This window comes from Terrapene carolina, unplaced genomic scaffold, assembly GCF_002925995.2.
Source record: "Terrapene carolina triunguis isolate 2854851 unplaced genomic scaffold, T_m_triunguis-2.0 Scaffold189, whole genome shotgun sequence".
Lineage (NCBI taxonomy): Eukaryota > Metazoa > Chordata > Testudines > Emydidae > Terrapene > Terrapene triunguis.
The window spans coordinates 10025807-10046645 of record NW_020664540.1 but is presented as its reverse complement, the minus strand read 5'-3'; the positions used below and the strand labels follow the sequence as shown (position 1 = coordinate 10046645).

At 37.6% G+C, this 20839-nt stretch overlaps 1 protein-coding gene across 1 annotated transcript in view; it reads left to right on the top strand.

Annotated features, from left to right (window-relative positions):
- Positions 1 to 20839, top strand: part of KIAA0586 (KIAA0586 ortholog) — a 111196-nt gene that overhangs the window by 49230 nt on the left and 41127 nt on the right. The window contains exons 17-25 of the mRNA XM_029912090.1: positions 1447 to 1554; positions 3125 to 3205; positions 15158 to 15351; positions 15531 to 15649; positions 16343 to 16527; positions 17301 to 17448; positions 18063 to 18288; positions 18852 to 19090; positions 20099 to 20175. Of these exons, the coding sequence (XP_029767950.1) occupies positions 1447 to 1554; positions 3125 to 3205; positions 15158 to 15351; positions 15531 to 15649; positions 16343 to 16527; positions 17301 to 17448; positions 18063 to 18288; positions 18852 to 19090; positions 20099 to 20175 (1377 nt within the window). The remainder of the gene's footprint in view (positions 1 to 1446; positions 1555 to 3124; positions 3206 to 15157; positions 15352 to 15530; positions 15650 to 16342; positions 16528 to 17300; positions 17449 to 18062; positions 18289 to 18851; positions 19091 to 20098; positions 20176 to 20839) is intronic.

Here is a 20839-nt window from a genome sequence, read left to right as displayed (position 1 = left end):
GAAACAAATTGCCCAGGGAGGTTGTGGAATCTCTGTCATCAGAGGTTTTTAAGAACAAGTTAGACAAACACCAGTCAGGAATGGTCTAGTTAATACTTAGTCTTGCCTTGAGGGCAGGGGACTGGATTAGATGGACTATTGTGGTCTTTTCCAGTCCTACAGTTCTGTGATTCTATGTGAATGATTTGGCATTGGTGGATGCCTTTTCTCTTAATGTTAACACCATATGGTGTAGTGTAAACCAAAAATCAGTCATCCTGTGCTTAATTGTTTTGAATTTTTTTTACAATCATTTTTATTATTTAACCAGAATAGAGTTGTTTGGAAAAGGAACATATCTGCAAGTATATTCCTTGTGTCAAGGGAGACTTTAATGCTGGAGGAAACTCGAAAATGAGAGTTTAATTTATTTAAAACAATAACAATTTACTTGGCTGAACGCTTTGCCATTTAAATTTTGTGTTTAAATATGAGGTTCCTTGCAACACAGTTTCCCTTCAGACCAGTCAACCACTGAAGTCCTAATCCCATGTTTGTGATATGAGTCTGTTGTCATGGAAATGGAAATGAATGTTTTATCAAAAATTCAGTATTCTGTGTTCATTGGAGAATCAAACTGAAGCAGAAGATATGCTGTCAGTATTCCCCCTCTCTCCCCTCACTCCTTTAAATATAACTTTTGAATAATAGAAGTAGGAGATTTAAATAAAAAATCCCATATAGAACATGTAGTCTATCCCTCTGCCAGTGCACCACTTTTCTCATCAACACACTTTTTTGGTGTTTGTCCAGTTTAGTTTTAAATGTTCCAAGTGATGAGGCTTTTGTCAAAGATTTAAACTAGTACTTACATTTCCTTTTGATGCATTTGTGTACCTGTTGAAAAATCTTTATCACTGCAAAGAACATAACCACTCTAATTCTTCTTCTAACTGTATTGTACAAAGATTGTACATCTATTACAATGTGTCTATTACAAAATTAATAGTTACTGCTTATTACTTAAAAGTACACTTAACTACACAGTAGCTTATAAGGCAACATAAATGACCCATGAGTCAATCAATCACAGAATTCTGAATAATTGATGTGAATTGGGGTGGTGTCTTTATTATGTACAATTACCGTACATGTGTTTGGCAATTAAAACATACAAGATGACAAGGTCCCAGGGTGTTAACAATCTGTTATAGATAGCAAAACTGAAGACCTCAAATGAAGTGGACAGCAGGAAAAGTAAGATAACAGAAAAAAAAGAGAAGGAAGTACTCTTGGGGGAATGTTCTTAGCTTGTTTATTATGTTAAATCTGTCTGTAAAATCCAGTCCTGATCAGGTGCAGGCATGATAATGGGGAGCCATTCCATGTTCTTATGAACAGTTTGAACAGAGGAAATTTTAATTAATACAGACTTCGATTTTGGACTTGTGGTGTTTTCCATTTTAGGTATTACCGAATGTAGATATTGACAGTATTTCAAATGACAGTGTGAGTATAAACCAGGCTTCTACAAGCTCTGAAGCAGCACTTCCTCCTGTCAGCAGTCTGATTCAGGTATTGGTCTAAATGCCTAAGAATTGGTGTTAGTTTGATAAGTAGATATTAATACATTAATGTTACATTAGATCATTTGATAGTAATTAATTATTCCTTCTTTGTTAAAGTAAGTAGGCCCACTAGTAAACAGAAAAGAGAACTAAATTGTGACTTCTAAGATGGGTGGGGTTTTATTTATTTGAAACAAAATCTTTAACAAGGTGTAGATCGTTAATTTCCTTCCATCTCTGAGTAAGGAGTGGTGCATAGCTGTGCCCACCCCAGGAACAGCATAGGGAAAGAATTGTGACTCTTTTGGGGACGGCGGAGGGGAAGTAATCTGCTGTTGGCCCATACCAGTAGCACATTGCTTCTCCATCCATGCAGGCTCAGCTGTATTAGCTGGCACATGGAGGAGAGAAGGCTTCACCCACTCCTAGCACCCTCTATGTCCATTCCCTGTCCGCTTGCCTTGGGTGGGGAATAGTGGCCCTGAGGATCGTCTCACCACCCTGCGCACAGACCGACAATACAAGGTAGCTGTGCAAGGCAGTAAGGAGGTGCCTTGAGCTCCCTTATACAGCAACATAGGCAAGCCGCTAACTACTCCGTGAGGTGCTATGGCCTGTATGGTGCAGGTCAGACTAGATGATCACAATGGCCCCTTCTGGCCTTCAGATCTGTGAATCATGATTTTGCCCATGTCCCTTTTCAGAGTTGTCATAGAGCATTTAGGAAGTAATGAAGATATGTGTGAATTCCAGGCAGAAAACTATCCAAAGAATGTTAAGGTTGCAAACTGAAGCATATGATGACAAGATCACATATTGTTTCTTCCACAGGACCTCAGCCTCATTCAGTGCACAGGCTGAACTATGTGAACTGAATGAGGCAACTGTTCAATATTTCTTTTTTCCTTAGCTGTTCAGCATGTGTGTGTCTGCTTCATTCACTGCACACCAACCAGCCTCCTCATTGCATGAGGTGATGTTCCTGCAGACCCCTGCCTCATTCACTACACAACTCATTCATCATTCAGCTGAACTCTCATTCTCATTCTGCCACTGAATGAGGCAGGGTTCTGCCCTTCCCCCAATCAACCGCCCCACCCTCAAAAAAGAGCTTGTGATCATGTAATTAAAAACTAGTTTGTAATGATTATGCACAAGGAAGTAGAGTTAAGGTTGCTTTGGGGAACCTTAATTTAGGTATTTCCAGACTGAGTGATTCGCTTTGCAGTCATTTGTCCCTCTCTTGTGTATTTCAAAAAAAAGTTTGATAGTTATAAAAATAATGTTGTCCTGAGATTCTGAAGCAGAGATTTTCTATTAAATCCTACAGCCAAGTCCAAGGAGTGCTAGCATTCATTTTACTGAATTGCTTAATGGATACCATCCAGTCCTCTTCCTGGTCTATAGAGAAATCCCTCTAACTGTTAGGATAAAAAAATTTGCATGGTTGTTGTTTAAGATCTAATTAGTATGCAACAAGATGGTCACTGTAGCTTGATCATATTCTCAGTATAAAGTTTTTCTACAGTTATACCTTTTAATTTAAGATATGTATGTTTTTGTCTACCTTTTATAAGGGTCCAGAACAAACTCAGTATGAGGAGGAAGATCTGAAGTTCCCAGGAACTAATTTTGTTGATGTTACTGATGTCATTCAGGTAATTACATCCCAAAGATGTCCCTGCCTTTGACTTTTATATTCAATTCTGTTCTGTTCCTCAATATGAAATATAGCATTAAAAATTGTACTTTATAAAAAAAATATGCATCTTGTGTAGTGTAGCTTTATGTGAGATTGAAAGGGGTGGTTTTAAATTGTTGGATGCCAAGTAATTTTGTTTTTAAATGACTAAAAACATTTGGTTTAGAGAAACAAGCAATGGTAGGCCAGCTCTTACTTATGGTTTGGGATATGGCTCCCATTATTTAGTCACAGTGTTTCTTTTACATATGCTAGGAGGCACTGTGATCATAGTTGGCATCCTTTTGTCTGTGAGAGAGGGTGGGAATTGTAGCCTATCATGTAAATGGTTTGCAATGTCTCATATGACTGAATAGTCCAATTCGAGATTTGCATGATCTTTGGCAGTTATTGCAAATGTGTGTATCTTGGTTGGGAGCTGCTTGCTTGGGTGTGATCAAGACCAAGCAAAATCATAATTAATAACCATGGCTATTGTATTACTAAAGAAAGGAAAACAAAACCTTAAACAACACAAATGACCAAACCAAAATGATAAACTGCTTATTTCCGTTATAATCTCTTCTGTACGTCTCTCTGTGGAGAGTTTTTAACAGAGATTAACACCCTTGAGAGTGAACAACTCTGAGGTGTTCTTTTCTCTTGGTAAAGTTAAGACCAAAGTATATTGTTTAAAATTATTGTGAATCCATTCTTTAATATAGCCTTCGATAACTATGAATGTTTATAGGTGAGCAAAAAAGTATATTTGTTTCAAGGCAAGTGGACTTGTTGGTTATTAATAAATTACCAATTATAAACTGGCTGTCTATCTTTACTATATCCTATGAAACCAAAGAAAATATTTAAATCAGTTACTTAGAAGAAGGCATTTAAGGAACTATCTTGAGACAGACAAATTAATCTATATTAGGAATCTTAAATCCAATTAAAACTAATTATTTTTCTGTTTACCAATGTTTAACCCGTTTTCTTCTCCAGGAATACATGGTATAACCATTTGATGATTAATAGGAAAAACTGTTTGTCTTTTAAATTACAGCAGCATTTCAGTAATCCAACAAAATCATTACAAGAGTTTTAAATCTAATCTCTTGGCAGTGTTTTAGTTAACTTCCTCTCACCAATCCACATTGACGTCTTGGGTTGATTTCTTCTTGAGTCTTCTCTTTTTTTCTTAACTGTCTATGGCAGTTTGCTTGTAGAGATGGGTTGGGTGAGTTGTGGAGTGCTTGCTGTCTAAGCAGAGTAGCAGAGGGTGGTTGTGAGGGGGGTGCTCACTTCAATGTCTTTTATATCCTTCTCCTTATTTTCATGAAATCGTAGGGAAAACACACCTCTTTCATTCTTGTTTAGATTCAGGTTGGTTGCTGTCATTCTTTGACTGGCTTCATGCCTTTGGGGTTGGCCTAGGTGACTCTTTCACATCCTGAATATGCAGCCTGTTAATGAATATGGGACATTCCTGCCACAAAAAAGGAACAAAGGCCATTGAAGAATAGATTCAGATAACTTTTAAAGTTTTAACTCTTTTATTCAGTCCATTTTTTGAGATTTTTTTTTAATTTTTCTTATAGTATGACAGGAAATGAAATTCAAAAAGTCCAAGCACTCCTGTTCTTTATGTAAGAGTTTTTAGTTCTCAAAACAGTCTTAAAATTAAATAACTTTTAGAAAGTCTTTAGACTAAATGGGTGACTCTACATGACAATTTTTGGAATGATGATTTTCTTGTCTTCCTGCATTGGATGAAGGTTTGCTCACTCCCATAATTCCCCATTAATATAAATATTCTATACTTTAATGGCTTCTTATGTTAATAATTAGTCAGTCATCAAGTGAACTTACTATATTTGTGCATAAAACATTTTGCTAGTTATATAACAGTACTATCAGGCTTGCATTTACAAAATATTTGCAAATATACATATTGAAAGAAGCATATACAATCTTAAGTATTTGAGAAACAACGAAGATTTTCATCTCTAAGTGTTGACATGAGTTACTTGGAAGTAACCGGTATCTTCTGTAAAACATTTCCCACCATAAATATTCTCCAAGTGTAAAGAATAAAGACTTCAGTATGTTTACAAAATAAATCAGTTTCAGTAAGGCTAGTTCTAGAAATCTTTGTGTGGGTTAAACGTAGCTTTTTCTTTGAAAAGAAGTGGCAGGAGGGGTTCGAATAGGCCCACTTTACCTCTACATTTATTGCTCTAATAACACAATCCTGGATTCTTTTCGCAATCAGATTTATTCCTAAAAATGTTCACAAAGTTTGTTTCTGCTTGATGTGTGCTTGTCCTTGGGAGATAGAAGCAGAAATCTTCTGGAATTTTTTTGATTAGCTTTAACATTTTGTAACATAATTAGCTAAACATGTATATTGTTATATTTCCAAGCATCCTGGCAATAACACTTTTGTAGCTATATCTTAATATTAAGTAAAGGTGCAAACAAGTTTGTAACAACTTTTTAAAAAGTTACAATAATTTTATTAATATAATTTTTGTATCAATACCGAGGTCTTTCCCCTGTATTTACTAACAACTTAAAAATATATATCTACTTGCTGAACAATCTTATTCTTCATTGTTGAAATAAATACGTAATTTGTTAATAGATAAAGGACCTTTGACAAACAAAAGGAAGAGAGTTAACTTAATTTTAAGAATTGGGTTTTAATTGTACGTGCCTAGACTCCTTAGAAATAAAGGCATGCCGTCGAAGAACAGCACTTCAGAGTCAATAGTGGTACTAGCATTTGAGACCTACCTGTTTGTGCACTTACTGGAGAATAGCAATGAAGTAAGTTAATATCAAGTAGGAAGACACAGCATACATCGTTTGGTGATGTTGCAGCCCTTGAAAATGAATTGCATATATAGTGTTCTTATTACCAAATGGATTTTGGAAATAAAAGTAAGAAAAACTGTCAATAATACCTTGTAAATATATGAACATGTGAATAACCTTATTGACAGCCACTCAGAGAGCTCCATTTGTGACCACTATGGTAAATTCACTTTAGAAATATGTGTATTAAATGTACAGTATATCTAAAAATATGTTCCAGTTCTGTCAAAGCTATGCAAATGACTCTTTAAAAAAATGACCAGAACTTCTCTAAAAGAACTAATAAATCTACTTGGGCAGTTTTTTTCTATTTGCACAAATGCTTATTCTTTAAAAATGAACAGGGAAACTACTTAAGAAATCAATTTAAGAAATAACAGTAAAAAGAACCTAACAGCATCTAAATTCTTTAAATGTTAATATGAGTTATTCTCCATTTTTCATTTTTCTCCAGGATTGCTTTTATTTTTTGTTCTTGGCAATGGTATGCATTTTAACCACAAAACAAAATAATGTTTCAATGGCAACACATGTTTGGCTCATGACCATATATATAGTATTCTTAAAAATGTGCAAGACAAAAATAATGTGGAACCATAAAATCAGGTCTCCGGAGTGACAGAAATATTTAAGACATCAAAAGCAATCCTCTTTTATAGTAATAGCTTTCCTTTGAATGTGCATGGAGACATGTCCATAAAATGTTATGCAGGAAAATTGGCCTTTTTCTCCCATGAAAAGTACAATCTGTTAGAAGTTAAGAAGATAAGTATTTGTCAAAAAACTTCCTGGTTTTTCAATTTCACGTGGACAGGATTTTTTGGTACTTTGGTCCATGAGTTTTCTCTGCGTTTAGTACTTCTTTCTCTCTGATTTCTTGTGGTAGAAGATAGGTCCAGAAGATACTTAAGATGTTAAAATGCTAATTTTAGTTAGCTACTCTGTCATTGGATAATGCAGCAGTTCCCAAATTTTTGAAAGTTGAGTCCTGAGGAAGATGAAATGTGTTGTGCCCCCATTGCTGTCCTGGCGTATCGTGTTAAAGGCCTACCTCTGGTAATGTATAACCCTTCTGCATTTGCCTTCTTATGTCTTGGTGCATCTTGCACTTTGGGGAAATGCTAAGATAGACCTTCAAGTTACTCCCTTTCTTTTTCTTTATGCTTTGGAGAGCAGTGAAATAATTAACTATGTTGACAATCAAAGTATCCTCATTAGCATAGGAGTTAGCACCCATTGAAATAAATGGGACAGTTCACACCCTAGAGCTGTTGTTTCAGGCTCTCATTTTGAAGGTTTCTCCTCAACAGTAATAGTTAGAGACTACGTACACAAAAAAGTTTTAACAGTGATATCAGTATAGCTGCCCCATCCATGTGGACACTCAGATTCTGCAGTCCAGCATCAACCCCAATTCTGATACATATGAGCTATTCCCTTCCTGTGTGTAGTTTTGATGGGCAGTTCAACACTACAGTATTCAGCCAGATGTTGGCCACAAGTAGCGTCTTATTTGATGTCCTTGGAAGAGAATCCAAGTACTTGGATTTCTCAGAGCAGTCAGACTGGTTCCCAAATGGGACCTACCACTGGTGCTCAAAGCACCCTTTTAAACCATTTACATGGATCCTCACCTTTCTACAGATCTATCAAAACCTGTTTCTTGGTTGCTATCACGACCTCTAGATGAGTCTTGAAGTTGGCAGCTTTATCGATGCATAAATCTTATTGAGTCGTTCATAATGACAAAGTGGTATGAAGGAACTCATAATCTTTCTCGTCAAAAGTGAACTCATCTTTCCGTGCCACATAGGATTCCATCCAAATCCACAGCATCCTGCAGAAAAGCTGTGGCATAATCTGGATGCTTTTGGAGTACTAAAGATATATATTGAGTGCACCGATTCAACAAGAAGATTGGCTTCTTTGTTCATCTCCTTTCATCCGAAGTGACAAGGGCTCCAGCTATCTAAACTATATCTGGTTAGATGGATCAGATTATGCATTGTCAAGGCGTACAAGGCATCAGGTTGAACCTGTTTTGACAGAATCAAAACAGAAGATCTATGGTGTCTTTAGGCTCTTTCTGCCCATGTTCTTCCCCTGAGGAGATCTGCAGGGCAGCAACATGGTCCTTTATTAACCCTTTTATTAGACACTATAAGGTGAACTTTCTATCCTCTGCAGAAGCGTCCTTCAAAAGGAAGGTGCTGCATGCATTGATCCAGAAGTCGCTTTCTGTTTTGGCAATTGATGGGAAAAGCCCTCCCTTCACTTCCTATTCTACTTCTTCATCCCTCCCTAGTTCTGTTCTCTGCTTGCTACTTCCCACATGTAACAGTATTGTGGCAGACATAGGGCTATAGAATGGGAAATTTCTTACCTGATAATATCCTTCTAATACTATCCGCATTCACAGTTCTGCCTTCCCTGAATGGCTGCTTATCCAAAGGACAAAATATAATTTTTGCACCTACCGTATGTGGGCTAGTTAGCCTATTGTACATAGTTTGCTAGTTGGCATTGAAGTTATTCTTACTAATCATATTCTACGAGTTTTTACGCAACTTTGGAATTAACGGTCTGGTAACAAGCTGGAGCAGAGGGTGTGACCAGCAGAAATGTTGAAACAGGACGTTTCACCATTGTCGGAACATTCCCCTCCTTTTTCCTCTAAATGAAATTTTGGCAAAATCAACAAGATTTTGCAACGCATTTCGGTTTAGATGGAACTGCATTTTCCCATGGAAAATGGTTCCATCTAGTTTTTCTGACTGAAAAACTCGTCCTGATGAGTACAGCTAAAGAGGAGGTTTAATGTAGCCAAGGCCTACACCATGAAAGCCTTTGAAAATCAAGTGTCAAAAAATAAATTCATGATTAAGTTATTGGAGAACTTTGATAAGAGACTATTAATATATTTTTCAATGATAAAACAAAATTCTCGTATTTTACCTGATCATTTCTGCCATTTTTTATTTCTATAACATTATGTGAATATACTTTTGAGATCTAAATAGAGATGGCCTCAACTTCATACTTTGAAATGTAGAATGATTAATATTCCAACTAGGTCTAAAATAACTTCTAATTTGTCATTTTTTTTTGATTGGTAGTCATGATAGATATTTTCAAAGGTCCCTTAGGAGGTGAAATGCAGAATTAACTACAGATCATTCAGGAAAAGACTGGAAGATGACATATTAATAGGTTTAGTCTGTATAATTAAATACTGAACATTATTTTTGGATTTAATTTTCTGTGAAGATTATGTATTATCCCAAAATGAGTATAATATATACTTCCCTGTTCAGATTGGTATACTAATAAAAATATTTTTTTTAAATCTTATGTATATGATTTGGAAATGTAGAAAAACCGCTGAAGTTTTAGCCAGAAGCTATTAGTTACATGTGAGATTTATTGCATATACTTAGTTTATTTAATCCAGATGTCTGCATTTTAAACACTTTAGAAAAGCTTATATTAAATGGGAGACCTCAAAGAAAATTTATAAGAGTTAATGCAGTCAGTAGAAAGAACATGCATAATGAAACACCGGACAGAGGAATTTGTAAATTCACTGTGAGAATGAATTATGGCTATGAATGCATATATCCCAATAGAATGAATTGCTTATCAACTCACAAGTCATCCAGAGTAATTTTAAGATGCTATGGCACCCTTATTTGAATTTAAATGTAATAAATTATTTTTAAATGTTACAGAATAGTTCATATAGAATTTTTTGGGTAAGATTTCTATTTGGTGCAATCCAAATGTGAATATCATGTTGATAAGTCTGTTTTGTAAGTTATGCATTATTTAAGAAAACATCTTTTTAAAAACCCAGAACTTTTTTTCCTCCCCCCCCCCCCCCATACCCAGTATGGAGCTTTATTACCTTTTTCAATTTTAAAATGCTTGAAAATTAGTGGAGCGGAAGACTGGGAGAGAAACCTTAATATCAGGGTGGAACTGCTTGCTCCCTTTTCCCTCTTAGCCTGAGTTCTGGGACCCTTCACCTCACAGATTCCTAGAGCCGAGCCCCAGCCCAAGCCTGGAAGTCTACACTGCAATGAAACAGCCCCGCAGCCCGAGCTCCGCAAGCCCGAGTCAGCTGGCTTGCACCAGCCGTGGGTTTTTCGTTGCAGTGTAGACATAACCTTACGGGTCAGTCCTTCAGGTCTTACTCATGTGAGTAATTCTTACTAGAGAGATCAAATGAACTAGATAATATTTTGTATTGGACCAACTTCTGTTGGTGAGAGACAAGCTTTCAAGCTTACACAGAGCTGTTCTTCAGGACTGGGAAACTTACTCAGGTGATGTCTACACTAAAGAGCTTACAGCGGCACATCTGTACCAATGCATCTGCACTGCTGTAAGATCTCCTGTGTAGCCACTCTATGCTGACAGGAGAGAGCTCTCCCATTGACATAATTAAACCACCCCCAACGAGTGGCAGTAGCTATGTCGGCGGGAGTGCGTCTCCCACTGATACAGTGTTGTCCACACCTGCGCTTCTGTCGGTGTAACTTACGTCGCTCGGGGTGCGTTTTTTTCACACCCCTGAGTGACGTAAGTTATACTGACAAAAGTGCTAGTGTAGACATAGCCTCAGAGTGTCACTGCTAAATGCAAGGTGGAACAGATTGTTTAGCATAAGTAGTCAACACATATTTCAAGGGGCCATTCACGGTGAAGTGACCCGTTAACACCCCTTCAGTGATAGGGAGGAAAGGAGCAGGCTGAGCAGCTGGGGGTCTTGTTAGTGGGTTATAGATTGTTGTAATACGCCGTAAATCCAGTATCTCTATTCAGTCCGTGATTTTTAGTGTCTAGCAAAGCTGTGAATTAAAGCTCCCAGGCTCATCTTTTGAAAGTGTTGTGCAGGTTTCCTTTGAAAATGAGGGCTGAGAGGTCAGATATAGAGTGATCGCTTTGTGAAAAGTGTTCACTCCTGGATGATTCTTACTATTTAGATAAGTAAAAATTTTTATATGCTAAACGAAGGTTGCAGGATCTGGTCCTTTGTGGTGCCTCTGTTAAGCGTTACAGTGTGGTATGATGTGCGTGATTGGCCATGGTTCTGTGTAGAGGCTTGTGCAAAAACACAAAGAAACAAAAAACAAAAGGGGTTCAGGGTCAGAAAATTAAGCTTTTTAGTCTTGCATTTCATTGCTTAGAAATACCTTCTAACTCTTCAGCAAATAAATGTAGTGAAAAAATAAATGTGTGTATTTAAATTACCATTAAGCTTCCAAGATAACGACACATCTGTTAGAACTATAGTTTACCTGCTGGTGTGCTCAATAAATTCACATTTTGGTCCGTATCTTCACAGCCAGGTGATACTGAAACTTATTTTAAATTAAATCGTAAATTCTGCAGAAAATGGATATCCATGAAAAGATTGAAAATCTGTGTTATGGGACAGCATTTCTGAGATGCATATTACAAGTGACTTCATTTATAATTGCAGTGTTGCTGTAGCTATATTGGTCTCACAATATTAGAGAGACAAGGTGGCTAAGGTAATATCTTTTATTGGACCTACTTCCATTGGTGAAAGAGGCAAGCTTTCGAGCTTACACAGAGCTCTTCTTCAGGTCTGGGAAAGGTTCTTGAGTGTCACAGCTAAATACAAAGTGGAATAGATAAGTGGAACACATGTTGCAAGAGACTATTCAAGAAGAACTGGACAGTTAACACCCCTAGGACAGAAGGAGGATAAGTGGGTTACAGATTGCTGTAATGAGCCATAAATCCAGAGTCTTTAGTAAGTTCATAATTTTTGGTATGTAGCAGAATTATGAATCCAAGTTCCCAGGCTCATCTTTTGAAGGTGTTGCGCAGGTTTCTATTGAGGATGAAGACTGCGTGATCAGATGTGAAATGATCATTTTGTGAAAAGTGTTTGCTCACGGGTGATTGGGTGTTTTTGTCTTTTGTCATTTTTCTGTGTGAGTTCATTTGAGTGTGTAGTGATTGTCTGGTTTCACCCACATAGTTGTTATTGGGGCATTTAGTGCACTGGATGAGGTACACCGCGTGTGTAGGACCCCATGATCTTGAAAGGTGTGTTGTGGGCAATATTGGTCACCACAGTAGTGGAGATATGTCTGTAGGTTTTGCATCTGTTGTTCTGGCAGGGTCTGGTGCTGCTTTGAGTTGGTATGTCCTGGTCTCTGGGGAGCTTGCTTTTGATGATGAGCAGGGTGAGGTGGGAGGGTTGTTTGAAAGCCGGAAGAGGGGGTTCAGGTAGTCCCCATTGAGCATCAGTCATAATTGGAGATATCCTATCTCCTAATTGTTTAACAATACCCTGCCTGGGTTCCAGTGTGGGATGGTAGGTGACAACTATGGGTGTTTGGTCAGTGGGTTTATTTTTCCTGTATTAAAACGGGTTCTCTCAGGGCATTTTGTTGGCCCGTTCCTTGATGCAATCTACTTCTTTGGTGGAGTGACTTTGTTTGAGTGAAGGCAGTTTTAGGAGTGTTGAGGTATGTATCCAGGACTTTCTCCTTGGAGCATATTCTCTGTTGTTTGAGTGCCTGGCTGTAGATAAAAGCTTTCTTGGTGTGTTTGGGGTGGTAAGTAGATCTGTGAAGGTAGGTATGGTGATCAGTGGGTTTCTTTTATATAGTTGCCTGTAGAGTTCTATTGTTGAAGTTGATGGTGGTGTCCAGGAAGTTGGTACTGGTGTGGGTGTGTTTGAGAGGGAGATTGATGGATAGGTAGTGGAGCCATAACAACAGATGCAAAACCTGCAGACCTATCTCCATATGATCAATACTCTCCACAGCACACCTTTCAAGATCCAGGGGTCCTACACATTCCTATCAAAACATGTGGTGTACCTCATCCAGTGCACTAAATGCCCTATGTCAAGCTGTCTAGAGTGGCTCACAAGCATGAGTGCCAACCTCAGGGCAGACTGTTAAGAAACAGGGCACAAAACCCAAACTGGTTCTGTGTTCTATCCTTAGATTTCACTAACCAAGTATCAAGTGTGAACTCCTCACGCACTACAAAAGCCTTTACATGGAGTTACAGACAGTCCCATTGGCCAGTGTGGTCTATCTTGCCACTTAGGCAAGCCTGCCTTTGTGATAGATGGTCACTTACCTGAATATTGCTGTGATTTTTAGTGTTACTCCCAGTCCCAAAGGACCAATCACTTACCCCAGGTCAGTTGTACCTTAGATCTTTCACCAAAGACAAAGCTTGTAGCCAGTCCTATATTAAACTAACTAAAGGTTTATTAACTAGGAAAAAGAAATGAGTGTTATTTACAAGGTTAAAGCAGACAAACATACACACACAAATGAGTAACATTCTTAGATTTCAAAAAGTAATAGATGCTACTGTAATGTGCAAGCTCTATATGCCCTTTAGGGTTAACCCAAGATAAGTAGCTTGGTGATGCCTTGCTTATGCTTAGAAATGTTGCCCTCTCCAAATTCCAAGCAGCACAGTGATGCAGTTCTTTCTGGTCAGGGATTTTTATTTCCTTCCCCCAGAGTTCAAACGGATGGAACAAGTGTTGGCTCCAGTCTCCTCTTCGTGTATGGAGTGGGGGGAGGGTGGGCAATCAAGAAAGTCTTTTGTCCTTTGATGTTTCACAATCATTTGGTTTCCGTGGACCTTCCTGTGTGCAGGACCAGCACTTTACACTAATTAATGCTTCTTTCTTGGTGAGTTACACAGTTACCGAGGTTTACAATGAAAACACCCAATGTAACTTTATACCATGGGCTAGAGCAGGGATAGGCAACCTATGGCACCTGTGCCAAAGGCGGCACGCAAGCTCATTTTCAGTGGTACTCACACCGCCCGGGTCCTGGCCACCGGTCCGGGGGGCTCTGCATTTTAATTTAATTTTAAATGAAGCTTCTTAAACATTTTAAAAACCTTATTTACTTTACATACAACAATAGTTTAGTTATATATTATAGACTTATAGAAAGAGACCTTCTAAAAACGTTAAAATGTATTACTGGCACGCGAAACCTTAAATTAGAATGAATAAATGAAGACTCGGCACCCCACTTCTGAAAGGTTGCCGACCCCGGGCTAGAGAATTTATAAATGAGATCAATACATGCAGCATCCTACAGGTGTTTCATCAAGTCTAAAAAGTATACACATTCTTATCAACTTAATGTCTATTTTAATAATACTAACACACAGGTGAGCCAGACTGGTTCCCAGCTATGCTTTTGTCAGTGCTCAGTGAGGCCTAGTGGCCTTGTCATGAGCTGGCACCTGGTCTGTCAGTGTCCCACCCTAATAAAAATTATGGGGTGAAACCAGACAATCTCTACGCTCTCGAGTGAACTCACACAGAAAAATGATAAAAGAAAAAAACACCCTATCACCCATGGGTGACTGCTTTTCACAAAATGATCACTTCATATCTGACCTCGCACAACACCTTCAGAAGACAAACACAAGAACTTAAAATTAATAACTCTTTTAGACACTAAAAATCATGAACTTAATAAAGACATTGGATTTATGGCTCATTACAACAATCTGTAACCCAGTAATCCTCCTTTTATCCTATGACTGTAGAGCTGTTAACCGCCTGCTTCATCTTAATTAGCCTCTTGCAACATGTGTTTACTCCTTGTCTGTTCCACCTTGTGTTTAGCTGTGACACTGAGTACCTTTCCCAGAACTAAAGAAGAGCTCTGTGTAATCTCAAAAGCTTGTCTCTTTCACCAACAGAGGTTGGTCCAATAAAATATACTACCTCACACATTGTTTCTTCAGTTAAAATGTTGCAAGTACATTTCCGAGGTATTGCAGTTATCCTTTATCTTCCTGCCTCATGCACCCCAGGCAGGAGACCCAGATCCTGTTTATGTAATGACTTCTGTACCACTGTAACTGCACAGATTTATGGGTCGGTAGTCTTGAAATATTGTATATTAACTGCAAAATGGTTAAAGGAAAGCGTGTGCGTAGTATGGTATAACACAACTGTAACTATTTTATAAAGCAAAAATCCTTAAGGCTGTCTCTTTGCTTTTATTGTAATTAGGATCAGGAGGAGGAGGATGGAATCCCAGAATTGTCTGAACCAATCCTGGAATTTAATAGACAAACGGAAGTTGTTTCTCCAAAATATAATGGCCCTCCATTTCCCCCAGCTGCTCCTGCTTCTCAACAGCCAGCTGATATTCTGGATGAAATCATTGAAAGGAGGGAAACTTTAGAAAATAGGTTGATTAGCTGGTGAGTTTCCTGTCAGGGTGAAGGTAATAAAATAGCAGCAAGAAATACATAATCAACACAAGTATTTTTTTTGAACTATTTCCCTTTGTCTTATTAAGTTTTCCCCATATATTGAGAATGCCGTCAATTTGGCTGTCTCAGAGCCTGCTGGTAGAAATACAAAAGTTTTGTTTTGTCAGGGTGGAACAAGAAGTAATGGCACGAATTATTAGCGGGATGTACCCCGTCCAGCAGGAAAGAGTGCCCAGGGTGAGTGCATCAGAGAGCGAAGAGAGTGAGGCTGTAACCTCTGACATTGGTAAGTAGGAATTGTAGTTGTTCTCAGTTGCTTTCCAGCCTGAAGGCAGATGGGACCAAAGGCTATCCATCTCAAATTTGGGCTAAAAGGTATTTTAACAGCTTGGTTAGGGAGTTTTAACTGTCTAAGCCGTAAGAGGTGTTAAACGTACAAAACTGATCAACTAATGCACAGAAAAGATGTGTGTTTGTGCACATGCGGAGGTGAAGAAAGGGGTCAGTAGGCCAATAAAAGCAAAATACCCTGATTAATTGATAAAGAACATTCCACAAATGGGCCAGCTTTGCAAACAAATTCTGGTAGACCTCCTTCCATGCAAATCGAAGTGCAGCTGCGCATTGTACTTTTGCTAGACTACAAGGGTGACTGTCTTTATCTCTCTTGTGAAGAATGGCATATCAAATAAATGCCTGCCTTATAAACATACATTAGAGAGAGACATAGGGACTCCCACAGTCTCACCTCAGCCCTTACACTGACTCCCTCTGCGGCCTTCGACAAGTCATCTGCCTCAGTTTCCTCATCTGTAAAATAGGAATAATACTTTCTCACGAGTGCTTGAGAGTTCATTAATGTATGTAAAGTTCTTTGAAGATGCAAATTGCTAAGCATATTGTTATATCTCTGCAGTATGATACATTCCATATCAAGAAGTAAAATTTGAATTTGGGTTTTGTGTGTGTTCTTTTTTAGTTGAGGCAGCAGGTGGTGGAGGATTCCAGCTCTTTGTCAGCGCTGGTGTGCCAGTGAACTCAGAAATGATTAGTCATTTTGTGAATGAAGCTCTTACTGAGACTATTGCCGTCATGCTGGGTGACAGGGAGGCTCAGAAAGCAGTTCCTGCTGCAAATGTTCTTCAAAGCACAACAGTCTTGCCAGTAAGAGTGAATTTTTTTATCGTTTCCAGTTGTAGTTATGAGGGTGTTAGGATTTATTTTTTTAATCCCGGGATTTTGGTTATGTGCAATCTGAAGACATTGAAAAGCGATTCTGAATCAGAACAAGCACTTTGTGGCTTCTTAGTTACAGTAAGTCCCAATAAGTAACAAGATTTAAACCAATTTCAGTTTTCAAAACTTGAGTTCTTTTGCAGTTTGCTACATTTATTTTTAAAATGCTGTGCACATAAAATTGGTCTCTGAAGGAGGGGAATAGTAATATTGGGATTTGATTATCCATATTTAAGGGAGTTATCCTACAGTTATCAATCTCTATGAGTGCTCTATGGATGAGGGAGTGGAGGACCAAACTTGCCTTGTTTAGGATGTGTAGAACTTCAGTTACACTCTTCCAAGATGTCCTCTGGTGGCAGCAATTCTGAACAAACTTAGGAGAGACAAGGTTACATGGAGAGCAGAGTTATTTATTGGTAGAGACAAATTTGCTTCCTCTTTTGGTGGCGAGAGGAATGACTAATTCCAACAGGCTGCAGATTGAAACATTTGATCACTGAATGAAGGCATCTTGTTGTACCTTGAGCCAGGATTTCTGACTTCTGACACTGGAGTCTGATCAAGTTATCTTCAGATAAGGTTTTTCAAGTCCTCTTGCTTGCTAGGAAGAGTTCCAGGAGGTCATATTTAAATGGAAAAAACACTCAGTGTTACTGGATTTTCAATGATATGTCTTTTTCTTCTTTTATTTTTTTCAGGAGTCTGTGGTGTCTACTCCATTGGCTACACCACCTCATACACCACTTCCTGAAAAAGAACCAACTCCAGTAAAAACTCCAGTTTCTTCTCCATCTGTGACAGAAATCGGTGGAGATGTTGGGGAACAAGAACAAATGACAGAAAAAGGTAATGAAAATGATCTTTAAACATGAGATGGAACAAGTGTACTGACATCTATTGACTTTAATTTATGGCATGGAATATTTTCTCCCCCAAAGATACTATCTCAGAGAATAACCACTGTTGGGTCTGTGTTTCCACTGAGAGAGCAGGTGGAAACTCACATAGTTTAAAAGGTTTGAGCTAATTTGTTTAAAATATATGCTTTTTTGTTTTCCATTGGGCATCAGTTGTGCCTTGACCAGACAGAATTTGCATTGGCATTGTCTCTGGGAGTCATCCCTTTTCCTCTCACCATGTCAGAGAAATGGCTGACCTTTGCGTCTTTATCTATGCCTAATGTTGTTAAATCCATGTTTAAGCATCCAAATTAGATTGGGTTGGCTTTCAGAAGTGCTGAGCACCCACAAATCACATTGAAGTCAATGGGAGCTATAGGCAATTGTCTAATCCTGCTAAATGCTAACCATTTATTTAAATTAGTTTAGTCCCCACAACTACTGGAATGTTTTCAGGTAAGATATGAAAGCCTTATGAAACAAAATAACTTGACCTTGCCTGAGGATTACTTGTTGTTTTACTTGCCAGTCTGAATTTTGTGATTGATTTCCTATGTGTAGGATTTGACATTCCAGCTGCCACTACTCCTATTGGCACACCTGCTGCTACTCCAGTTGATACACCTCTTAGAGTAACTACTCCAAGCCCTCCTGTATCAGAACATGGCTCTGATGCAACAAGAATGGGAAGCCCAAAACCTCCAAATCCATGGGGTGATGCTGAACTTCCTCTGGATGAGGAAAAACCCAGTCCTTTGAATGAAGAAATTCTCCATCCAAGAGCTGTGTGAGTTATAACAATCAATATATTATCTAATTTCTCTTCAAGTAATTTTGCCTTTTTTTCCTGTATAGTAAATAACTTTAGGGACATACTGTATGTATATATCATGAAGTGTTGGGATAAACAATTCAGTAAATAGAATAGGAGGCTGATTTATATAACAGGTATAAGAAAATCAGGACCTCCTCCAGATTTTATCAATACTTGTTTGTAATCGTATTTGACAAGATATTTAGTAAGCCGGTTCTTGTTACAACTGCTAGTAACAGATTTTGCTCTGTTGAAGTGCTTTTTTGTTATCGTTTTACCAAATGGGGAACTATTTTTGCTGCTATGTTAATGGAAGTAACTTCTTTATGACAAAACACAATAAGCAAATTTTTAGTTAGATAATTAGAGCTCATTGTTAAGGTTATTTTTTATTTTTTATTCAGATCAGTCCATGAAATACTGTGCTCCTTCTTTTAATAAAGGCGTTGTACATTAGAATTTCTTTACAATGTTGAGTTTAAGATTTAGTGCAGTGTATTTTGGTGCAGTAACAAAATATTTTCTTACATTTTTAGTGTAATGTCGGTGGCTAAAGATGAAGAACCAGAGATGTTGATTTTACCTTCTCCTGAACCAATTAGACACTTTGAGTCACTTCCTTGTGAACCAAGGGTTCCATCTCCTGTGCATGCTCCCAGTTCTGGCCCATCAACACATGAAAGCAGCCTGACTGTCACGGAAACAGAAACTGCAGACAAGCCTATCTCAGAAGGCGAGGTCTTATTTAGCTATGGACAGTTGGTGGCTGCAAAAGGTAATTTAACTTTCAAGAATCTGTTTAGTTTAGGGTTGGTTTAAACATGTTTTTCTTTGCTGTTCATGTGAAAGTGACTCTCAAAATTTAATAGAAGAGCATTCCATTTCATATTTTTTCTGGTAAGCCTACAGTGAGAGTGTACTGTGTCTGTACTCCTTAACTTTCTGTTCAAGTTTCTGGGCACATGTAAGATACTTCATCATTTTTTCTCATCTCAGAATGAAATAAGTGTTTGCTTATGAATTGTAAATAAATGAAAGAAAATAATTAAACTAATTAACTTAATCTTACTGACATAAGAACTCGTTTAGTTTATTCCAGGGGGTCTCACAAGACATTTTTTGGTGGCCACCAACTCTTGCTGGTGGCCACTCTGGCAATTTTTCCTAAAATACTCAATTAACGTTAGGAAAACAAATAAATATGTGCATGTACATGTCCAAATCATTGTAATTTATTTATGTAGGGTTTTATTGCAGAATCAATAATAAAAATAATGTACAGTTGTCTCTATTTTTTTAACTGAACCTAAACAAAATAGAAACAAATGATGTGCTTTGCATGTTGTTGTCTTTTTTGTTGCTTTTTTCTTTTCTTTTTTTAGATTTGCTAGCTAGTAAGTCTGTTTCTGTGAAAAGTGATATTTCTATGTTTGTTAACACGACTTTGCCCCCCTAATCACCGCCCAGGAGGCTCTGGCCGCACAAAAAGCCCCTAGTGGCTGCATGGCTGCATTTCTGAAATGCTGGATTATTCTGTCTTGCACAAGTACCAGGAACAAATTGTAATGAAGGCACATTTTTTACATTTCCAAAGTGTCAGAATGTTTTTGTTGTTGACTAAAAATCTGTTCTTATGAGTGAGAGACATTTGATAGATAGAAATTTGTAACCTTATTAGAGCATTGTGCTGCAAACAAGGAAAAATATGGCATTAACTTGCGTGTCATAAAAATGGATATTTTCTGCTTGTAACTTTAAAAAAACCCACAATTTTTATTTTCAGCGTTAGCAGAAGGAGGACTGTCTCTTCCAAACCTCAGTGAAAGTTTAACTAGCACGCTACATGATGCAAATGAAATGGTAAGGAAATAGTTGAGTAGGAAATTGAATTGAGCATAGTACCTTAGCTGGAGAAGTTTATTAGATAAGATGTTCTCTGATAAACTTATCCACTTATTTAAACTTCATGAAAGAAATGGACTGCTGAGCTATAAAATATTGAAGAGAATTCAAACTTCCAAAGAGAAAATATACAGTTCATACAATTAATTCATAAGGCAGTTACACATGAATAGCACCCACTATATTTTAGAGAGTCCTTTTAAGAGATCTCTTTTCCTACTGCCTTGCTTGGAAGACTTTCATAGTTGGATTAAAAGTGGAATTACTCAAACATTTAATCTAATCTGTAATACATACTTAGCACTCAAACAGCTTATATGAAATACAGTATTATTTACCCAAATTTCATTTTTTCCCACTTAAATGATATATTAAGCAAAATGGCAGAGCATTATTATTCCCCCTGTCATATGATACTTCTCATCACATGTAACTTACTGAAATGAAAAAAGTTTATTTTACTCACTTTTGACTCTAGTTAAAATATTTATTTAAAAGGAGTTTCATACTTAAAGAATGGAAGAGTTTGCCTTTATCTTTTCTGAGTAGAAACATGTTTTAGAAGTGAGTTTTCTGGCACAATTCCTATTTCTGTTACAGGTCACCCCTAATAATTTATTAC